This window comes from Podarcis pityusensis (assembly GCF_964106645.2).
Source record: "Podarcis pityusensis genome assembly, chromosome: 2".
Lineage (NCBI taxonomy): Eukaryota > Metazoa > Chordata > Lepidosauria > Squamata > Lacertidae > Podarcis > Podarcis pityusensis.
This window is the reverse complement of record NC_138029.1, coordinates 113,070,362-113,092,899: the sequence shown is the minus strand read 5'-3', so window position 1 is coordinate 113,092,899 and position 22,538 is coordinate 113,070,362. Positions and strand designations below refer to the sequence as shown.

The 22,538-nt window shown below is 45.9% G+C and overlaps 1 protein-coding gene and 1 long non-coding RNA gene across 3 annotated transcripts; one reads left to right on the top strand and one right to left on the bottom strand.

Moving 5' to 3' along the window:
- Positions 1 to 147: 147 nt before the first annotated feature.
- LOC308470103 (lymphocyte antigen 6 complex locus protein G6c-like) lies at positions 148 to 22,043 on the bottom strand. Of its 2 annotated transcripts, XM_080993381.1 has the most exons (4): positions 22,039 to 22,043; positions 15,244 to 15,328; positions 3,224 to 3,340; positions 148 to 1,870 (listed from the first exon to the last, which is right to left on the bottom strand). In XM_080993381.1, exons 2-4 carry the CDS (start codon positions 15,293 to 15,295, stop codon positions 1,737 to 1,739), a joined length of 303 nt encoding a protein of 100 aa, XP_080849507.1. In that variant the 5' UTR covers positions 15,296 to 15,328; positions 22,039 to 22,043; the 3' UTR covers positions 148 to 1,736. The 2 variants fall into 2 exon arrangements, with proteins under 2 accessions (XP_080849507.1, XP_080849506.1); XM_080993380.1 differs by lacking the exon at positions 22,039 to 22,043 and having other exon boundaries at positions 15,244 to 15,401.
- Positions 4,365 to 11,160, top strand: LOC308470226. The gene is made up of 3 exons (XR_013982279.1): positions 4,365 to 4,996; positions 6,490 to 8,777; positions 9,322 to 11,160. It is a non-coding gene; the product is annotated as an uncharacterized lncRNA (long non-coding RNA).
- Positions 22,044 to 22,538: the final 495 nt, after the last annotated feature.

Genomic DNA, 22,538 nt, shown 5'->3' with positions numbered 1-22,538 from the left:
CTGGAGCTCAGCTGTGGGGGCCTTCTGAGGTTCCCTTGGTGATCAACTGAAAACCACCCAGCAATCTACAAATGGATCCCAATCTATCTATGGGCCTTACAAGACGCCAGTCCTGTGAAGGAAAGGGCTTGTACAGAGGCAGCATGGTCAAGTCAACCGACTTTATTCATTCCTTCAGCCAAAGATGGCAGCAATACAATTCGAAAGCGACTGCGGTTTACACCAGAAGCACAAAAGCCATGCAAAACACAGCACCACATCGTTGTACAAACTCCACAGTATTTTACTACTGTATGCAATCTCTTTGACGTTCAGTTTAAGGAATCTGATTTCAGATTCTGCTAGAGTAAATGCAGCATGCGTAGTAGTAATAATAATGATGATGATTTATTATTTATACCCCGCCCATTTTATCATTTGCCAAGTCAGCAATTCAGCAACTCTCCACAGCTCCCCAGTAAATACAAAAAGATATAAAAGAAAACAGGACATTTTAAAACTTTGCATACATATTTTTCTTGACTCTTCCCCCCTCCCCAGCAAATAAACACCTGGCAATGCAGCTCAGGGTGAATTCAGATTGAGAAGAGGACAGCCATTGTTTTAACTAAGGGGTGGGGAATCTCAGGCTCAGAGGCCAGATACGGCCCCCCAAGTCTTTCTGTCCGGCCCTGAAGACTATTCTCAAGCCACACCAGACCTGCTAGGCAGCCTCAACTGTTTTTAGCTAGCTGTAATGTATCCTTGAACTCTGAAGATGCTTCTTGCTTGAAGGAGAACAGAGGGCTCTGTGTGTGTGTGTGTGTGTGTGTGTGTGTGTGTGTACACTAGCACCACCCACCTTTGTCATGCAGCCCCTGGAAGGTTGCCCCCCTCAAAAATGTTGCCCTCAGGCCGAAAAAGATGTCCCACCCCTTGTCGTCCCCCCTCAGCCATTTGCTAAAGAGAGAGAAAAAGATTCTCTCCAGTTATGCTGTTTCTCTCGGGGAGTTTAAACATACAAATATTCCATTACTGTATGCTTCGATCTTCAGGAGAAATGCAGTTTGGTTTCTAAACTTGTGATGATGGCAGAGAGAAACAATTCTGAAGACTTTAAAGAAAGGGTGAAAAAGCAACAACAGAGGTTCTTTTCATAGAAGAGCCATTGAAATTAATGAATCTACTATTCAGTGCCTGCTAAAAGCATGTTTGTTTAGGCAAGCCTGCCCAGACATGTGGGCCACTTACATGTGTTTTGATTTGCGGGGTTTTTTTTGCCCAATTTTAATTACCTTTGAAGGATTTAAGTTGTTGCTTAACAGTCAATCCCTCTTCACAGGGAATGCTGGGAATTGTAGTTTTGCGAGAGGGAGAAAGGGGTGTGTGTCTCTCTCAATACCTCTCAGCACCCTTGACAGACAACAGTTCCCAGAATTCTTTGGGGGAAGCCATGACTGTTTAAAGAGGTGTCTTGGTGCTTCAACTGTGTGCTTTGAACGTGAGCTACATAGAACTAGCTATGAAGCATCTTCAGCAGGTCCTGTGGGAGAGGCCACAAATGAGGTGGGGGAACCTTTGGGAGGGAAGAAGAAGCTGAAATCTTGAGCACTGACAGAAGGTCAAAGTGATGGGATCATATAATCTGAGGGTTGTCTGTTAGGGTGAAAGGGGTCTCTTTTGCCAGCTTTTATTGAAAATGAACCAGCTGTTGGCCCCATGCTAAGCCGAACCTTCCCAGGGACAGGAAACGAGAACTAAGCGTTGCATAAGTCGGTGTCGCAGCAAGTGCGTTCGTAGGACATGTTGAAGGCGTTTTCCCTTCGCTCGGTCTTGTTGCAGAGCTCGGCGTATTTGCCGCAGCCATAGCGCTTGAAGAGGAATAATTCGCCTGGTGGGAGAGGAACGAGATGTGTGTTAGCTTAACTCCTTCCCTGTACCCAGGGTGAGTCACACCACATAGCAGATAACCCTGAAAATCTAGGTGTTTGGGGCACGGAGCCACAGAGGACCACACCATACGTTTAAAGCACTACGGTGTCACTTTAAACAATCACGGAGTTCTGGGAGCTGGGGTTGAAATGCAGGAATCTCAGCTAAAGCAACCATGACAGATGGACATCCAACCTCTGCTTAAAAACCCCCAAGGAAGGAGAGCCCAACACCTCCCTAGGGAGTCCATTCTGCTGTTGAATGGTTCATCCGCTCCACTTCCCTGTGGGGAGGAGTTGCAGTGGACCACGTGGCCACCCACTCCCCTCCGGGGGCAGGGGACTTAGTTCCCCGTTGCCTGGGGGATCCCGGCCATGCCAGAGCCCGGCCAGCCAATCCGCTGGCCGGGGGGCGTGGCCGGGACCATTTAAACAGAGGCACGAGCCAGAGGGCTTCCTCTTTGGCTCACTTTCTCAATCACCTGCCCTCTCTCCCTAATTTTCAGGTTTTAGGCATTGGCCTTGCTATGGACCTCACTTGGTTGCTGTTGAGGGGCCTGGTAGGAATTTTCCCACTTGGCAAATTGGCACTGGCCATTTGGTTTTCTCCTACCTTGTAGCAATCGTCACAACTTTGTTAGGGTTGCAGTTAGGCATTGTTTGACCACCTGCGCCTCCAAGCTTAAGGGTATTCCATTAAAGGAATCTGGGGGTGTTGATCTTGTCCGAAGCTTGGGTCAGGGGCTAGAGCCATGACACGACCCCAACGGGAACACTAGGGGGAGCTTGAGTTGGTTCGCATCGACAGGGCTCCCCCTTCCGGTGGTTTACCCTTACCGGACTTCCTGCGCATTGGGCAGGAGTCAGATATAATCTGGTCCATTCAATGCCTAAGCCAATACCGCTCACATTCTGTAATCAATAAAGTTGTGGCCAAAATTTGCCCAATAACATTAACCTAATATCTGTGTCCTTGTGTGTGTTATTTCTCAACAAGGGGGTGGCTTTGGGGTCTCGACATGCAATTACTGCCAGGATGAATCTCCCTTCTTGTAACCTGAAGCCCTGGGTTCGAGTCCTGCCCTCCACAGCTGGAGATAAGGCAAATGAATAGGCAGCAAGCGCAAGGAGGAACGGGAGCAGGACCAGGAAACACTGGGGGTCAGCAGGAGACCCCTTTCTGTGGGGCAAGCGCTTTTTCAGGTGCCTGTTGATACCAACACCTCACACCGTTCCCTGAAGACACTAGCTCTCTCGCTGCACAACTGATGGAGATTATACAGCACTAGCGGATTTCCAGTAATTGTTCTTACCAGCATAAACTTTGGTTGTCTCGCAGAACTGCCCATCGGCCGCTTTGCAAGGTTCGTCAGTATCCAGGCAGACCTTGCCAAGTTTGTACTTGCAAACTCTGCACACGAGACCTTCAGCTGCAGGAGAGAAGCAGAAAGACAGGCATGGTTTTAATCAGAAATTATAAATGGGCCACAAAAGTGCTTTAAAAAACAACAGCCAAAAACTGCATGCCAACTTTCTTCCTCAGTGCTTGATGGTGCCCATGGTTTTCCCCACCACATTTTATCCTTGTGTGTGGTAGGTCAGACTGAGAGGCAGTGACTGGCCAAAGGCCTCTTCATGTGAGCTTCATGTTTTGGTGGAGATTTGAAACCAGCTTCCTGCAGACCTGTTCTGACAATCTAACCACTATACCACACTCCCCATTTGTAGCAGATGTCAAAGCAAAACTGTTTTGTAAGAATGTATGAATCAGCCTATTTCCATTCCAGATTAGTTTCACATGCATTCAGCCTGTTCCATCCTGTTGTTCTATGGATCATACATACATATGGAGAGAGAGAGAAACCAGGGGACATATTTACATAGGAACACGGGAAGTATACAGTGTTATAGGTTGGCCTAAACCCAAGGAATTAACAAATGGTAGGATTTTGATTGTTTGGGATATGAATTAAAATACAGTGGTGCCCCGCAAGACGAATGCCTCGCAAGACGGAAAACCCGCTAGACAAAAGGGTTTTCCGTTTTGGAGGTGCTTCGCAAAACGAATTTCCTATGGGCTTGCTTCGCAAGACGAAAATGTCTTGCGAGTTCCTGCGGTTTTTCCCCCCCTCCCCCCCCTTTTTCCCAAGCCGCTAAGCCGCTTATCAGCTGATCCGCTAAGCGGCTAAGCCACTTAACAGCTGATCGCTAAGCCGCTTATCAGCTGATCCGCTAAGCCGCTTAACAGCTGATCCGTTAAGCCACTAAGCCACTTATCAGCTGATCCGCTAAGCCGCTAAGCCGCTTATCAGCTGATCCGCTAAGCCTGCTAAGCCGCTAATAGCGCTAATCTGCTAAACCGCTAATGGGCTTGCTTCGCAAGACGAAAAAACCGCAAGACGAAGAGACTCGCGGAACGGATTCTTTTCGTCTTGCGAGGCACCACTGTACAAGCTGCATAATTGTGCCAGACAAGGAATCCTTTGGCCTGGGGAGATCAATGTTGCCAAGGTGATGGCGCGTTTGTTTGAGGTGACAGGGAAAGTGTGTCTTTAGCAAGGTGTGCTGGGAAAAGGAAGAAGGGGAGCACAAAGGGAAAGATCCATCTTGGGCAGGCTGGCTGAAGGCCGGCTGGGAGAGATACCTTGGATTCCAGCACTGCACTGCTGTGGGGGGGGGGGGGACAGGCCTCTCTTGAGATGACCATGCTGTAAGATCCAGACTCCCACCATGCGGACTGAAGGTGTAAAGCGTTGAATAAATCATATTTCTTAAAGCTACACCAGTCTTTGCTGAATCCTTGATTCTCTGAAGGAGCACAGGCCCTGGGGAAGGGTCAAGACCCCTGGAATCCCGTGCACAGCTTGGCAGAGATTGGGGTGGCCTGTAACCCACATACTCTCTCTCTCTCATTCTCACTCTCTCTCTCTCTCTGTGTCCCATTGCATTTAAATTATGCACAATTTAGTGAGCACTTTCCCCTAAAATACAGATCTGTATCTTTTTCTATAGGTTTTCCCTTAAAACACACACTTGCCTGTAAAATACATATAAGCTGCCATATTTCAAAATCAGGACACCCGAAGGTTTTTAGGAAACCACCGGTGTGTTGTTATTTTTACAAAAATGCAAAAAACCCAAGATTTTTCAATTGATTTGCCTAAGATCTAGGACAAGGCGCCTTTTGGAAATCCCCCCTGGATGTCAATTCCGCCTCTGAAATCCCAGCAATGTCCGGGGAAATCTGTACGCATGGCAGCCCAAACTAAGAGGCATCAGTTACAAGCCAAGACAAAATTCCTTCAAAGAGGACTTCTTTTCTGAATGTAAATACCAACATGGATGCCACAAAGAGCCTGGGGACACAGTTTATCATTACCTATGCTCAGAACACCCTTATGAGACGCATCCAGCCAAAGCAGTTTGTGAAATCTTGTTTACCAATAGCAAATCCAAAAGTCCTTCAGACCAAGTCACTGTAAGGCAGCTCCCTGTTTATCTGCATTCCTATGCAGTCATACCTTGGATCCCGAACGCCTTGCGAGTCGAACGTTTTGGCTCCCGAATGCCACAAAGTGAGTGTTCCGGTTTGCGAACGTTCTTTGGAACATCCGATGGAGCTTCCGCAGCTTCTGATTGGCTGCAGGAGCTTCCAATCAGAAGCCACGCTTTGGTTTCCGAACGTTTTGGAAGTCGGACTTCCGGAATCGATTCCGTTCGACTTCCGAGGTACGACTGTATATCTATAGGGTGGTATTTGCCCCCTGGTCCTGGGGTCCCCCAGTCAGGGGCGTCTTGCCCATAGAGCAGCCTTTCTCAACTTGTGGGTCCCCAGATGTTGTTAACTACAACTCCCGTCACCCCTAGCTAGCAAGGCCAGAGCTCAGGGATGATGGGAGTTGTAGTCCCACAGGTTGAGAACCACTGCCATAGAGGCAAGTGGCGTGGGGCGCCGGGCGCCAAGTTCTGCCAAGTTCTGGCAGCTTTGCAGGGCTGGAGGAGGCGAGCAGCGGCTGGAGGGCAGCTCCTCTGGCAGGGAAGAGGTGGAGGCTGGATGTGGTGCCTCCCAGCATCAGCTCGCTGCCCTCGCCTGCCTCCGCCATGCCGCCTCCACCTCTTCCCTGCCAGAGGAGCCACCCTCCAGCCGCTGCCCACCTCCTCCAGCCCCGCAAAGCTGCCAGCAGCGCCATAAAAAGGTTGCCAAGTCTGGGAAAAGGGGGGCGGCACCAAAGGAATCTTTGTACCACAGTGCTGGATAGACTTAAGACGGACCTGCCCCTAGTCTTGCATTAGTCACTTGTGACCTCCAAACCATCCTAAATATCTTTGCAGAAGCTTACAAAAAGCTTGGCCTATCACTCAACATCCAAAAAAACCAAAGTGCTGCACCAACAAGTACAAAATACCCCCTCTGCAGCACCACAAATCCAACTCAATGGTGTAACGTTGGAAAATGTCGATCACTTCTCCTACCTAGGCAGTTATCTTTCCACAAGGGCCAACATTGATGCCAAAATCCAGCACCGCCTGAGCTCTGCAAGTGCAGCTTTTTCCCGAGTGCAGAGTGTTTGAGGACCAGGACATTCTCAAGCAAACCAAAATGCTTGTTTACAAAGCTATTGCACTACCAACCTTACTGTATGCTTGTGAAACATGGACCACTTATAAATGCCATCTCCAACCCCTTGAAAGATTCCATCAATGGTGTCTCCAAAAAATTGTACACATCACTTGGGAAGACAGGCGAACTAATATCAGTGTCCTGGAAGAAGCAAAGATTACCAGTGTTGAAGCAATGATTCTTCAACATCAACTTCGTTGGACTGGTTATGTTGTGCGAATGCCTGATGATGGTCTTCCAAAGCAACTACTCTATTCCCAACTTAAAAATGGAAAGCGTAATGCTGGTGGTCAACAAAAGAGGTACAAAGACACTCTCAAGGCAAATCCATAAAAATGTAGTATAAGCACTGACAACTGGGAAACACTGGCCTGCGAGCGCCCCAGTTGGAGAACAGCCTTTACTCAGGACAAAAGGAAGAAACGTGCTAAGAGGAAGGCACGCTTGGCAAATCAACTCCCGCCCGGAAACCAATGTCCCCACTGTGGAAGGACGTGAGGATCCAGAATTGGCCTCCACAGTCACTTACGGACTCATTGTTAAAACCGTGTTCATGGAAGACAATCTTACTCGGCTACGAGTGATCACCAAAGAAGTCACTTGTGACTTACAAAAAATGTTTTCTAAAGGGATCCGCCCCCACCCCCCAGATGCTTGCTTGTGAGGGTGTGTGAACACGTGGCCTTGATCCTTGTTTACATGCTTTGAATATTCTTTCACAATGCTATTAAAAGCACCCCTGAAACTGCTTGAGGCTCTGGGGTGGCATTCATGTGGACCTCATCCAGCAGAGATTGTGCCATCTCTGTCTAGTGTTAGAAGTTCTTTTGGTTTCTGCAACATCCCACAATCTTCTATGGAGATTAAAAAACCTTGATGATGCACTGGGAATGGAATGCATTTCTCTCTCTCGCTGAGTTAATTCCTGCCCACTTCAGGAGTCCTTTCAAGCGCTGGCACAGGCAATGAGCAGCAATAAGTGTTGAATAAGTATAGCAAGCTTGAGGGTTGAATTTATCTTTCTTTTCTTTAAAGCTTGCGGTAGCCAACTTCCCCCAAATGAATAAAGATTTGAAACCCTTAATGCAGCTGCGTCACTAAGCCCACAAAGGTACGAGCGCAGCTTTCCTCAAACTGGTGCCTTCCTGTCCCAAAACTGGGATGTTCGTCTTCCCTTCCATGCTCCCATGTGAGTTACGTGACTTGCGCAAGATTAAGGCCCCCCCAAGAGTCATCAGTCAAATCTTTATTACAGTCATAGACCCAGCATAAGTAGGGCGGGGTACAATCATTTAAAATCTATAAAACATTTTTGGAAATCTAAAGTTATTAAAACAGAAGGTACAGTGGTACCTCGGGTTACAGAGGCTTCAGGTTACAGACTCTGCTAACCCAGAAATAGTACCTCAGGTTAAGAATTTTACCTCAGGATGAGAACGGAAATTGCACAGCGGCAGCGGGAGGCCCCATTAGCTAAAGTAGTACCTCAGGTTAAGAACAGTTTCAGGTTAAGAACGGACCTCCAGAACGAATTAAGTTCTTAACCCGAAGTACCACTGTATATGTAAAAGACTGTAAGAAGCTAAAAGAAGAGTTAGGAGTATTTAATGGATAAGGAAGAGCTTAAAAGGTTAGTAGATAAAACACTATGACTATCAATTTACAAAGAAATGTACAAAGCACTCTGATATGTAAAGGTAAAGGGACCCCTGACCGTTAGGTCCAGTCGTGGACGACTATGGGGTTGCGGTGCTCATCTCGCTTTATTGGCCGAGGTATCCGGTGCACAGCTTCTGGGTCATGTGGCCAGCATGACTAAGCAGTTTCTGGCAAACCAGAGCAGCTCACGGAAACACCGTTTACCTTCCCGCCTGAGCGGTACCTATTTATCTACTTGCACTTTGACGTGATTTCGAACTGCTAGGTTGGCAGGAGCAGGGACCGAGCAACAGGAGCTCACCCCATCGCGGGGATTCGAACTGCCGACCTTCTGATTGGCAAGCCCTAGGCTCTGTGGTTTAACCCACAGTGCCAGCCACATCTGATATGAGTGCTCATTAAATCTAGTTTGTGGCGCAGGTCATCAAGCGACGAATTTTGAGCACTGCTGTGCAGAACCTGGCAACACTGTTGTAGGAGGGTTGGTATCTGAAAGCAGCAGGGAGATATAGAATTGTCCTGTGCGCCCTGGGTACTTATGGAATAGTGGGGAGATGAGGCTAATATGGATGTCTCTATAATATACCGTATTTTTCGTCCCATAGGACGCTCCATCCCATAGGACGCACCTAGTTTTTTGGGAGGGAAATAAAGGAAAAAAATTTTTCCTTTATTTCCCCCCCAAAACCAGGTCGGGGAACAGCGGTATGGCGGTGCTGTGCCTCCCAGCTGTCCCCCGAGCTTGTGGGGCTGGCCGATGTCTGCCCGGCGCGCGGGGCACTCTGCTTCAGAGCGCCTCTCGCGCCGGGCGGCAGGCTGCTATCCGCGCTGACATCCCCACGTTGCGGATGTCTGCCCGGCGTGAGGGGCGCTCTGCTTAAGGGCACCCCGCGCACCGGGCGGCAGGCTGCTATCCGCAGCATGGGGAGCCCTGCGGGAACTCCCGCTAGCTCCCCAGGCTTGCTGATAGCTTCCTGAAGCCTGGAGAGCGAGAGGGGTCGGTGCGCACCGACCCCTCTTGCTCTCCAAGCTTCAGCAAAAGCCTGTATTCGCCCCATAGGACACACACAGATTTCCCCTTCATTTTTGGAGGGGGAAAAGTGTGTTCTATAGGGCGAAAAATACGGTAAGTGCTGGAGAAGCACATGCTCTGTTATTTCTGTTTGTCCCAAGTAAGGAATCTTCCTATATCGACCTTCCATGAGAGCCGAGGGGAGGGCGTGGCAACATGCCAGGGTAAAGGCCCTCCGGTGCTTAGGGATTTTGAGTTTAGTTAGGTATGTCATGGGGGAGGCAGAATAACTGATGGATTCATTAGCAATAAAAGTTGGGGCCCTGGCTAGATGCAATTGGCGCTCTGTTTTAAAGTCAGTTCTTCTGAACTCCGGAAAGAGGGGAAAACACAAGAGTATCTCCATTTCAGGATGACAGTATGCTAAGTTCTACAAAACAAAATGAGCGAACGGCAAAGCATGGCTTGTTCTGCAAATACCCACTGTGGAAGCAGCCTTGGGATCAGGTGCCAAATCCTTTCCCTGTCTCACCCTCACCTCTCCCACTTAATCATTTGCATGCAGTCGCAGCACTGTATTTCTCTACGACTGCAATATTGACCCTGCCGTCCACAGCAATCTCTTGAGGCAATAATACGTGAGAGCAGAAAGCAACCACACACACAATTAAAAACCACAATTAGGAATCCGCAGAGATAAAAGCAGGGGACCAGCCAATTGGAGAAAAGAGGAAATCTAAAATTATGGAAGGTCCTTAGATGTTAACTTTAAAACCAACTAAAAGAGACTGGTTATCTAAAATGATGGAATACTTCCATATTGCCGAACTAACAGGGAGGATAAGAGGAGATATGGTACAAAAAGTGAATAAGGAGTGGGCTATCTTTAAGGACTACATCAAAATTTACGTGGAAAAAGTAGAATTTCTGACAGATATTGAGTGAATCCAGAAAATGATTAGAGTTAAGGGAGAGTAAAGTCAAGATAGAAGAAGAGATTAAAGAAATAATGAAATGCGTTTAAGCTAGTTGGAAAAATAAAGTAGCTTAACAAGAATGGCTGGAAGTCAAGTCACTTGGCGGGTGTCCGTGTGGGGTAGGTGTGTAGGTATGTTGATATGTACAGTATAGGTAGGTATTATATAGAGTAATGTAGGTATGTTTTATGTTATGAAAATAAGGTAGTGTGTTATGTATTGTGTAAATGTATATGTATGTGTGTTGTATGTTAATAAAAATTTGAAAAAAAGAAAAAGATGTCAACTTTAAAAGCAAGATGGGCTCAGGGACCAAAAGATAGCAGAGGTGGCACTAGGCCAACTGGTCCAGAGGTTGGATTTCCAACAATTTGGGAATCCCCACACCAGGGGACGTCAGCCTCTCGGTCCTTGCTCGCCTGGCTTCAGAAGCCAGGAAGGTTACCCAGAGAAGAGCCTCATCAGAAAATCTTAATCAGCAGGCAAGTTCAAATGGGGAAATCTAAGCTTCTTTTCGCTGGCAGAAGCTTCTTGTGAAACCTGAAACGATTCAGGGTGGAGGGAATCCCTCCCAGATGGATGGCAGCCAGGCTTCTGTTGTAAACAGATTTCTGTGCCAAGGAATGCTGGAACAAGAATGGGTGGCGGATGATCTCCGTCGAGGCTGCCAAGGCCCTTTCGTAATCCAGGGAGCACCCAGAATGTAAAGTGGGCAGCATTATATTGTGCATTCCTCATTATAGATGCTCAAGGTGGTATCTGGGTGGTTACACATGACCCCACTTTCCATTCTGTTTGCGCCTCCGAAAGTTTTGGGGCGGGCACGCCGCTTCCTTTCTCCAGTCAAGTGCACGTCCTGTAATTTCTTGCGGGAACCCTGTAACTTTTTATAGCACAAACGTTCTGGTTTATTTTATTCCGCTGCTTTAGTTGCGCTATAAGGCAAGAATGCCTCTTCAGACAGCAATATAGACCTGGGGCACATTCACACTATATACAGTGGTACCTTGGGTCAAGAACTTAATTTGTTCTGGAGGTCCGTTCTTAACCTGAAACTGTTCTTAACCTGAGGTACCACTTTAGCCAATGGGGCCTCCCGCTGCCGCCACGCGATTTCTGTTCTCACCCTGAAGCAAAGTTCTTAACCTGAGGTACTATTTCTAGGTTAGCAGAGTCTGTAACCTGAAGCGTCTGTAACCTGAAGCTTCTGTAACCTGAGGTACCACTGTATTATTATTTTTTGTAATTTTAAATGGTTTGAATCTGTTTTTAATATTGTGTAACATTGTATTTTAATATTAATGTTGTGTTTAACTTATTGTAATCCACCCTGGGGCCTTTAGGGTGAAGGGCGGATAATAAATTGTAACAACTACTACTACACATTTAAAGTAATGTGGCACACCACCCAAAGCTCTGAGCGGTGTGAGAGTCAGGGTTTTAAGACATGCTTAACCAAAGTCTGTGTTTCCTATTGGAAATGAGGCACAGCGGAGATTGTGGTGTCTTTATGATATATGGGTTATTAACACACACATATAAACTAAGCCAGCGATGGAAGGGTTTCACAGCACTACCACACGAAGAGGTTCTTGTTTCTCCCATAGCTGCAGCTTAGAATTCAAACAGACATCAGCCGTAACTCTGCCTGCTGCTCATCTGCTTCTATGTCACATAGTTTCTAACTTCTCTAAGATCTGTGGATTTGTCTGTTGAGGGAGGGAGGGGCTCCATTCATTTGCCATCCCAGACACAGAGTTCCTTGATCTTTTGATCTTCATAATGGCCCTATCACCTCATGAGGAAGTTAAACTTGCTTAATTAGCTTTTAACGCTTGCTGATTCCTGGAGATGAGCATTGTCTAGCCCACAGTTTAATACACATGAGTCTGACCCCCAGTTTCAACACTCCAAGCATTGGTTGAATTCTAACAGCTATCGGACCCGGAAATTTAGGGTGTCTGGCACCCACAAACTCATAACTCTGTTATGGTTCCCACCCCCAAAAAAAGAAACTTGGGAACTGTGGTTTACATCTCACAGAGCAATAATCCCCTAGCTGCTCACCCTTAAATCAAACCCCAGTGGAGGACATCATAAGAAAATGTCTCCATCTGACTTTTTCAGATGGTGAAGCACATTGGGAGCGGCTGACTAGTGCCTGAGAAATGTTTGATGGAAAGAATATGCATCGAACCCTCAGCCATCTTACAAGAATAAAATAAGCTCAAAACCTCACATGTATCAAAATTCTCAGTTGCCCTGAGAATGGGGCAGAAAAACTGAACCCTTTTTCACAGGGGAAGAAAACTGTTGCCTGCATAGGATTAGCTTGGGGTGTTGTTGCAAATATCCCTTCCTTTCTCCCTCCCTCCTCCACTTTGTTTTCTCAGCTTGTTTTTTGTCGCCTAGTTTAATTCTACTGAATGACACGCAGCAAAGGAAAATTCAAACCCTTGGTGGTTGAATTTTTGAAATTATGCGCTGGGACCTGATTAGTCCTGCTGATGTGGAGAAAGAAAGACAATCCCAAGTATTGTAAAGTTATAGCAAGAAGTGAACTCAAGAGAAAACAAGCCTTCAAAGTGTTGGTGCTGACCTTTAAAGCCCTAAACGGCCTCGGCCCAGTATATCTGAAGGAGCATCTCCACCCCCATCATTCAGGCAGAGGGCCTTCTCGGTAGTGGCGCCTGCCCTGTGGAACGCCCTCCCACCAGACGTCAAAGAGAACAACAACTACCAGACTTTTAGACGACATCTGAAGGCAGCCCTGTTTAGGGAAGCTTCTAATGTTTGATGCATTACTGTATTTTAATATTGTGTTGGAAGCTGCCCAGAGTGGCTGGGGAAGCCCAGCCAGATGGGCGGGGTATAAATAATAAATTATTATTATTATTACTTCTGTAATTAGAATTATAGAATCTTAGAGTTGGAAGGGACCAAAGGGTCATCTAGACCAACCCCCTGCAATGCAGGAATCTCACCTAAAGCAATCATGGCAGATGGCCAGCCACCCTCTGCTTGAAAACCTTCAAGGAAGGAGAGTCCACCACCTCTCATGGGAGTCTGTTCCACGGCTGAACAGCTCTTCCTGTCAGAATCTTTTTCCTAATTATTATTAGTCGGAATCTCCTTTTTTTTTGTACTTGAAGCCATTGCATTTGAAGAGCAGGAGAAAACAAGCATGCTCCCTCTTCCATATGACAGCCAGTAAAATATTTGAAGATGGCTATCATATCACCTCTCAGGCTAAACATTCCTTCAAGCATTCCTCGTAAGGCTGAGTTTCCAGACCCTTGATCATCTTGACTGCTCTCTTCTGCACTTAGTGCTTTCTTTTCATCAACAATCTTTTGGATTTCACTTCCTAACTCTCACACATAAATGGCAAAAAGTTGTAGATCTGGTGTGGCAAACCTTTGTCCCTCCAGTTGTTGCTGAACAATGACTCACATCAGCCCCAGCCAGCAGGACCAATAGTCAAAGCTGATGGGAGTTGTAGTCCAACAACATTTAGAGGGACAAAGGTTCCAGAACCGCAGGGTTGCCTCCAACTAACTTCCACTCACACTAGATCCATCAAAATTAAGGAACCCAAAATATGTTCAATGGATCTGCTCTGATTAGGACTAGCATTGGACACAACACATCGAGTTGGAAAGAAATTTTGATGTGATCTACTCCAGCTTTAGCCAACCAGGTTGGGGCTGATGGGAGCAACATTTGGAGGGCACCAAGTTGGCCAAGGCTGATCTTGTTCAATCCCCCATTGAATTCAAGATCTGCAATGCAGGAATCTTGTGGTTGCAGCACCCCTGGAAGATGGCTGTCCCACCAGCAGGTAACAAAGTGTACAATGTTAGTCCTACTCAGAGCAGACACATTTAAATGAGTGGACACGACTTAGACCTATTGATTTACGTACTCTGAGATAAAAATAGATGGGTACGACCCAAAAGGACTCACCATTCCTAAATACTTAAATATAGTTATGAATTTGTGGGTGCCAGACCACCATTCTCTCCGGATCAAGTTAGTATTAGAATTTAATTAAGGCTCAGGGTGTTAAAACTGGGTGCCGGATCCATGGGTATTAGGCTGGAATCAGCAAGCTTTCAAAGCAATAATTTAATAACAAGGATAATTTAATAACCAGGCTAGCTTCCTGGGTTCAGATGATAGCCTAGGGCAGGCGTAGGCAAACTCAGCCCTCCAGATGTTTTGAGACTACAGTTCCCATCATCCCTGACCACTGGTCTTGTTAGCTAGGGATGATGGGAGTTGTAGTACCCAAACATCTGGAGGGCCGAGTTTGCCTATGCCTGGCCTCGGGGATGACCCATTAACAAAAAAAAAAGGATCCAAAGGGACCTGGTGTGGGAGGACAAATGAGTGGGGCCCCTCCCTCAACAGAGAAAGCCAGACTTCAGAGTAGAGAAATTGGAGTTAGGTGTGACACAAAGCAGCAGAACGATGTTTGATGTCTATTTGGATCCAAGGTTGCGCCTATGGGAGAAGCCAAACCCTCTTGGAGTGATTATGCTGTGAACCTCTCCATCATAGGTTCAGGTTGTATATATGTGTTAATAAACCTAACGACACCTCCGCTGTGCCTCATTCCAAGCAGGAAACACAAACCCTGGGTATGCAAGCCTAGAACCGCTGAAATCTCACACTGCTCACAGATTGGGGTGACTATGCAGCGCCTGAGCTGCTCAAAAAGATGGACCCATCCATTTTCTTACACATTTGCACTAGCTAATTAATAATAATAATAATTTATTATTTATACCCCACCCATCTGGCTGGGTTTCCCCAGCCACTCTGGGCAGCCCCCGACAGAATATTAAAAACACAATAAAACACCAAACATTAAAAACTCCCCTATACAGGGCTGCCTTCAGATGTCTTCTTCAGATGGTTGTTTATTTCCTCGACATCTGATGGGAGGGCGTTCCACAGGGTGGGTGCCACTACCGAGAAGGCCCTCTGGCTGGCTAAATTCCCATGCAAATGTTTTGCAAAACAACACCCCCTATTTTCCTTTTAAAGCCTGGTACTTACATACTGTGCAGAAGAGCAGAAGGGAAAAGCCCAGGAGAAGACGCTTGTTCATCTTGAGAAATTTCACGAGAGAGAGAGAGGAGGAATGTGTGTGTGGCAATGACAAGAACACAGAATCATCTAACTTTGACTCTGAAACAAGACTCCTCTTAAAAGGTCCTGAGATGGGAGGTATTAGGGTCAAGAACTGATTTCCATTTGGAGGCAACCAATGGGATGAAAGGAATGGGAACAATAGGCACACCTGATACTTAGAGAATGGAAAGGATGTGTGTTGGTGGTGGCATGGAAATGGAGTTTCAATCCAATTAAAACACCATTCCATAATTGATGGACTTAAGAATCTTCAAACACCAAAGCGCCGCAGAAGCTGATCCCACAAGCATATTTCTCTACATCTTTTCGAAAATATAGAGGAGTGAAGAGACCAGCTAGCCCAATAACTAGGCTTATGCCGGGAAGCAACAGTGAGTCATCATTTCCTAGCACACATAAATTGTGTCTACATAATAACCAAGGCAGAGTCTAAGGGTGGAAGCCAACATGACACCATGCAGATGCTTTTGGGTTACAATTCTCAATAGCCCCAGGCAGCATGGTGGTAGTTAAGGATGATGGGAATTGTAGTGCCTTCCATGGAGGGAAGGAATGGGGAGCCAGTGGCCTTCCAGATGTAAAGTTGCATGATTAGCAACTCTAGAAAGATCAAAAAAAGGAAAGGAAAGCTGATCTGAAATTCTGGGAAAGTGGAGGGGGTGGAAATTGGGGTATGTATGGAAACTTCATGCAACAATGAGTGAAACAATGCAGTGTTTTGAAATAATATCCTGACTGCCAAAGACACAGCTGCAAAATTGCCCAGAGCTAAGTTTCGGCTGTAGCTGCTTGTGTTGTGACTGCATTCATCTCAATTCAAAAAGGACATCTTACAGATGCAGACAGACGCAATTTCGATATAAATATCACTCCTTGAACTGTTTCCCTCTCCTTCTCTGTCTCTCACACACATACCTTAAATCTGTTTATGAAAGTAGTTCTTGCATCACCAATGCATTTGCTAATCTGGAGTCACCTGTCGGCAAGGATGACGTCATTCAGAGTCAGCCAGCCAAATGTTTTGGATCGTGGTGCGTCTTGCAGACGGCTTCCCGGGCAGCAAACCTCTTTGGCTACCTGGAAAACAGGCCAGAGCGAGAGAACTGAAATTTATGGAGCAGGGCCTGTTTGGAACCCATTCACAGCGTTGGAGTGGGATGTTGAATTGCATGGGTACACTGACAGCGGGAAGACTACTGGAAAACATATAGAAAAGCCAAACACAGCAGCAGGTCAGCCTGCCCATGAGGTGGAGAAGTTTCCTCAGGTTGCAGACAGTTGGTACGGGCACTAGATTTAGGCACTAAAATATGTGCCACTGGCTGCCACCTGCTACTGTTGCTTGCCTCCGCCGCCTCTAATGTCCCCTGCTACTGCTTTCTGCTCCTACAAAGCCCCTGCCATGGTGGTGGGGCATTGGAGAAGATACGGGGCACCACAGGAGATGTGGGGGAACAGTCACCATTTTCTGTTTGGCCTCAAGAGGCAAAATGTCCTGGGCCAGCCCTGATGGCCAATTCCAAAGCACGCAGAGAGTTTTGGTTTTTCGTGGCTGTTTTCTCCCCTTCCTGCACGCCACTAACATACAGGCAAGCAGCTACAGTGGTACCTCGGGTTAAGAACTTAATTTGTTCCGGAGGTCCGTTCTTAATCTGAAACTGTTCTTAAATTGAAACTGTTCTTAAACTGAGGTACCACTTCAGCTAATGGGGCCACCCGCTGCCACCGCACAATTTCCATTCTCATCCTGAGGTAAAGTTCTTAACCTGAAGTACTACTTCCGGGTTAGCGGAGTCTGTAACCTCAAGCGTCTGTAACCCGAGGTACCACTGTAGTACATTTTGCACAAATTCTTTGTACAGTGGTACCTCGGGTTACAGAAGAAGTTGAAGAAACAAGATTTACCAGCTATCGAAGAATGGCAGATGAAGATGATGGACTATATGGAACTTGCCAAACTGACCAGGAGAATCCGAGACCAGAGAGAAGAGACGGTGGAAGAAGACTGGAAGAAGTTTAAGGAATATTTGAAAAAATATGTTAATATTTAAACCTTAGAATAGCTTTGGAAGTGGATATAGGCTGTAGGGTTAGAAGTAGAAGATAAGGTGTTTTAAAATAGTATTATTTGTAAGTGATAAAATGTGAAGTTATTTTAAGTGTGATTAAAAAAGAGAGATGGTTAGAAAGTATGATATATGTAAACTGCTAAAGATGAAGTAAAATGAAAATCAGATGGGTGGGACTTGGGGAAGCCCACTTAACAATGTTCAGAAAAATAAGGATATGACAAGAATTTGTTCGTATTGTTTGTCTTCTCTGTTTGTGTTTTTTATTTGTGTTATAAAATGAATAAATTTTTTTTGGAAAAAAAGCAAAAACTATAGTTTGTTTAGCTTATACATACATCTGGCACTGCTAAGGAGTGAGGTTGTGGTGGTGAGGTGACACAAGGCACTGCAGTACTGGGAAGCTCAAATTTCCCCCTCATTGCTCATCACTTTTCTGGGGTCACAGAATATGATGTCTGAACGCAAACCCACATAATAACCGCACCTTTCAGTCCGATGGGAGCACCTGATGTTATCTGATTTCAGTCAACCTCATAATCTCCTGGGAAAACCAAAGATGTCGCAACCTTTACACAGGGCTTCTTCACGTAGAAACTGATCTTTAAGTTATCAGATGGAAAATAAATTACCTCAAGAGCAGAAATAGTTGTGGTGTGAATCCAAGGCTTTGCTTATACATAGTTCCTGGAGGTGGAAGATTCTCCCCTTTGTTTCTCATTTTTCCCCCAGCCTTAAATTCAGTTTTCCGCATTTCTGAAGGGATTTGCATTAAAAAAAAAAACCTTATGAAAACGCTTCAGCATTTCAGTGCAAATTTAGGTCACACGTCAGGACTGCAGAGCATCATGTGCTATGGCCCTTCCTCTGCAGAACAATTTACCCCACACAGCGGTTGTCAGCCTGTGGGTTCCCAGATGTTGTTGGACTACAACTCCCATCATCCCTGAGTTCCGGCCTTGCTAGCTAGGGGTGATGGGAGTTGTAGTTCAACAACATCTGGGGACCCACAGGCAGAAGAAGTTTTTTTTAAAAAAAACACACACACACACAAAAGGAAGTTGAGCAGTTGGGGGAGTGGTGCAGGAAAAACAACTTACTCCTTAACTTAAAGAAAACAAAATAGATCATTGTGGACTTTAGGAAATGTAAATTGAATATTCAGCCACTCATTATTGAGGGGAAGTGTGTGGAACAGGTCTCGGTGTTTCGATTTCTGGGAATGGAGTTGAGAGATGACCTAACCTGGGGAGAAAACAGCAAAGCCCTGATGAAGAGAGCACAGCAGAGGTTATATTTTCTGAGAATCCTCCGGAAAAACAATCTCTCAAAGGACCTGTTGATGGCATTTTACCATTGCACTGTGGAGAGTGTATTAACTTATGGTCTGTGTGTGTGGTTTGGGAGCTGCACGGCCAGGGGGAAAACACTGCTGTCCAGGGTTGTAAAGACTGCAGAGAGAATAATTGGGTGCACTCTTCCCACCTTGGATCAAATTTATGCTTCCAGGTGCCATAAGAAAGCTGCAGAGATAGCGCAGGGTAGTGCACACCCCGGAAATGATCTCTTTCAGCTTCTGCCTTCTGGAAGAAGGTACAGGGTTATAAAGACAAGGACTAGCCACCTGAGAAACAGTTTCTATCCAAACGCGATTTTGGTTTTAAACACAGTGTAAGGTGGTCTTTAATTATTTAATTATGGGGTATAAGAGTTTTTAGGGAGCTAAACAGGCTGGGATAGCTGGGATAGCAGGCTTGTTGGTTTTGAATGTCTGATGTAGATTTTTTTCAATTTTGTTGTCTGTATGGGACAATAGCAATAAAGATTATTGTATCGTAAAAAACAAAATGCCCCCCCCCCCTTTCTTAGAATCAGAATTTGCAGCCAGACAGGTTTCTATCAGGAAATACAGGCTGGTTGCTGACAGGATAGCAGACCCAAACACCCACACCACATTTTTAATCTGCTCCACACAAATATTTCGTGGTAATTCTGCTTGCAAAAATCCAGCTGGTTTTCCTTTGGCATTTCATATGGGCATAAACACACTCAAACATGCGATTAAAAAAGGCCAGTCCAAACTTGCACGTGTTTCCTCCCTGACAACCTCCCTTAGTGACATCCCCGCCTCAAGAAACATACTGTCTCACAGAGACTAGGTGTTACACCTACCACCCTCAGATATACAGCTCTCAGTTATTTTATTTATTTTATACATGCATCTCCCACGCCCTGTGCATAAATGCCAGTTGCTGTCCTCATACTGGGGACTTTGCGTGTTTAGTGGTGTGCCTGTGTGTGCAAGAGAGACCTTTTCTGGAGAGGCGACCTCAGTTATCAGGTGAAGATCATGGAAAATCCTGCTCAATGATGGAGGAATTATACTTCCTGTGTACAGGGAACCCGCACATCTGTATCTTTGGAACATCATTCCCTCAGAGGAATTTCACATAGGAAAACAGGCAAACCCGTTTTCCATTCTGGGCGTATTCAGAGCACACCTTGCATTTCGTGGGTGTCTTCATACCAAGTTCTTTCCCAGGCCAGAATACATTGCAGGAACAACTGGCACCTTGCGTATGCACCAGATCCCGATGGTATCAGTCTTTTCTCAGTATCCCGATTTTGGAATTGGTTGCAGAGGAAACCAAAGAAATCGTTTGGGATCACGTTACGAGGTTGACTTCTTCCATATGTACCAGCTCAGTCCTTAAGATCATCAGAGCCCCTTCTCCAGGTTCCCTTACTAGGGATCAGGGGGAAATAAAATTAAATTTAAAGCCGGATTTAGCAAATTCACAATCTGATATTCCAAAACAACACGAGAACCAGAATGCAGCCATCCATAGAAATCCACGCTTATCTGAATTCTGCAATGCCGTTCTCTAACAACCAGTGTTTACAAAAATGAATCAAAGATATAAATGTGCATCGAGATGAATATACTCATGAAAATGGTGTGCAAAAGTGCATTGTGTTAGGAGAAATACTCCGTGCATCAGTACAGATGACCACATGTGTGAGGTGATAGATGATTTCCCTGTGTAGGGAAGCTATTAATGTTTGACTATTGTATTTTAATATTTTGTTGAAAGCCACCCAGAGTGTCTGGGGAAACCCAGCCAGATGGGTGGGGTATAAATAATAAATTATTATTATTATTATTATTATTATTATTTTGTTGTTGTTTAGTCATGTCCGACTCTTCGTGACCCCATGGACCAGAGCACGCCAGGTACTCCTGTCTTCCACTGCCTCCCACAGTTTGGTCAAACTCATGTTTGTAGCTTCGAGAACACTGTCCAACCATTTCTTCCTTTGTCGTCCCCTTCTCCTTGTGCCCTCAATCTTTCCCAACAACAGGGTCTTTTCCAGGGAGTCTTCTCTTCTCATGAGGTAGCCAAAGTATTGGAGCCTCAGCTTCACGATTTGTCCTTCTAGTGAGCACTCAGGGCTGATTTCATTATTATTATTATTATTATTATTATTATTATTATCTACCTAGGCGCCACCATAACCACCATCAGCCTCAACCAGCATAGCCAACGGTCAAGGATTATGGGAGCTGTATTCCAGTGATTACTGGAATGCTGTAATTCCTAAGACCCAGCAAGGGTTTCTCAAAAACAAGTCATGCCAGACAAATCTCATTTCTTTTATTGATAGAATTACAAGCTTGGTAGATCAGGGGAATACCATGGATGTAGTGTATCTTGATTTAAGGAAGGCTTTTGACAAAGTCCCCCATGATAGCAGAAGCCGGTAAAATGTGGGCTGGATGAGGCAACTGTTTGGTGGAATTGTAGCTGGTTGACTGACCAAACTCAAAGAGTGCTCACAAATGGTTCCTTGTCATCTTGGAACAAGTGGGGTGCCACAGAGTTCTGTCGTGAGCCGTTGTTGCTCAACAACTTTATAAACGCCTTGGATGAAGGAACTGAGGGGGTGCTTCTCAAATCTGCAGATGACACCAAACTGGGAGGAGTAGCTAATGCCTCAGAAGACAGAAGCAGGGTTCAAAATGGACTTGACAGATTGGAGAAGTGGGTGCAAGCTAACAAAATGAATTTCAATAGGGGCTAATGTAAGGTTATGCACTTAGGCAGGAAGAACCAGATGCACAAATATAGGATGGGGGACACCCATGGCAGTATATGTGAAAAGGGACGTTGGAATCTTAGTGGACCACAAGCTTAACATGAGTCAACAGTGTGATGCAGTAGCAAAAAAAAGCTAACGCTGTTCTAAGCTACATCAACTGAAGTACAGAGTCCAGGTCAAGGGAAGTACAGTGGTACCTCGGGTTAAGAACTTAATTCGTTCTGGAGGTCCGTACTTTACCTGAAACTGTTCTTAACCTGAGGTACCACTTTAGCTAATGGGGCCTCCCGCTGCCACCGCGCCATTTCTGTTCTCATCCTGAAGCAAAGTTCTTAACCCGAGGTACTACTTCCAGGTTAGCAGAGTCTGTAACTTGAAGCGTCTGTAACCTGAAGCATCTGTAACCTGAAGCATCTGTAACCCGAGGTACCACTGTAGTAGTCCCACTCTATTCTGCCTTGGACAGACCACACCTGGAATACTGTGTCCAGTTCTGGGCACCACAATTTAAGAAGGATGTTGACAAACTGGAATGTGTGCAGAGGAGGGTGACCAAGATGATCAAGGGTCTGGAAACCAAGCCTTTTGAGGAGTGGTTGAAGGAGCTGGTTATGTTTAGCCTGGAAAAGGGGAGACTGAGAGGGAGATATGATAGCCATATCTCAAGAGCTGTCACATGGAAGAGGCAACAAGCTTGCTTTCTCCTGCTCCGGAGGGTAGGACTCGAACCAATGGCTTCAAGTTGCAAGAAAAGGAGATTCCGACTAAATATCAGGAAGAACTTTCTGAAGGTAAGAGCTGTTCGGCAGTGGAACGGACTCCCTTGGGACTGGAGGCTTTTAAGTAGAGGCTGGATGGCCATCTGTCATGGATGGTTTAGTTGAGATTCCTGCATTGCAGGGGGTTGGACTGGATGACCCTTGGGGTCCCTTCGAACTCTACAATTCTATGATTCTAAACCAGTAAACCACACCAGCTCTTGGAAGCAGGAAATCTTTTGCAGCCTGGGAGCTGCAGTCCCTTGTGGTC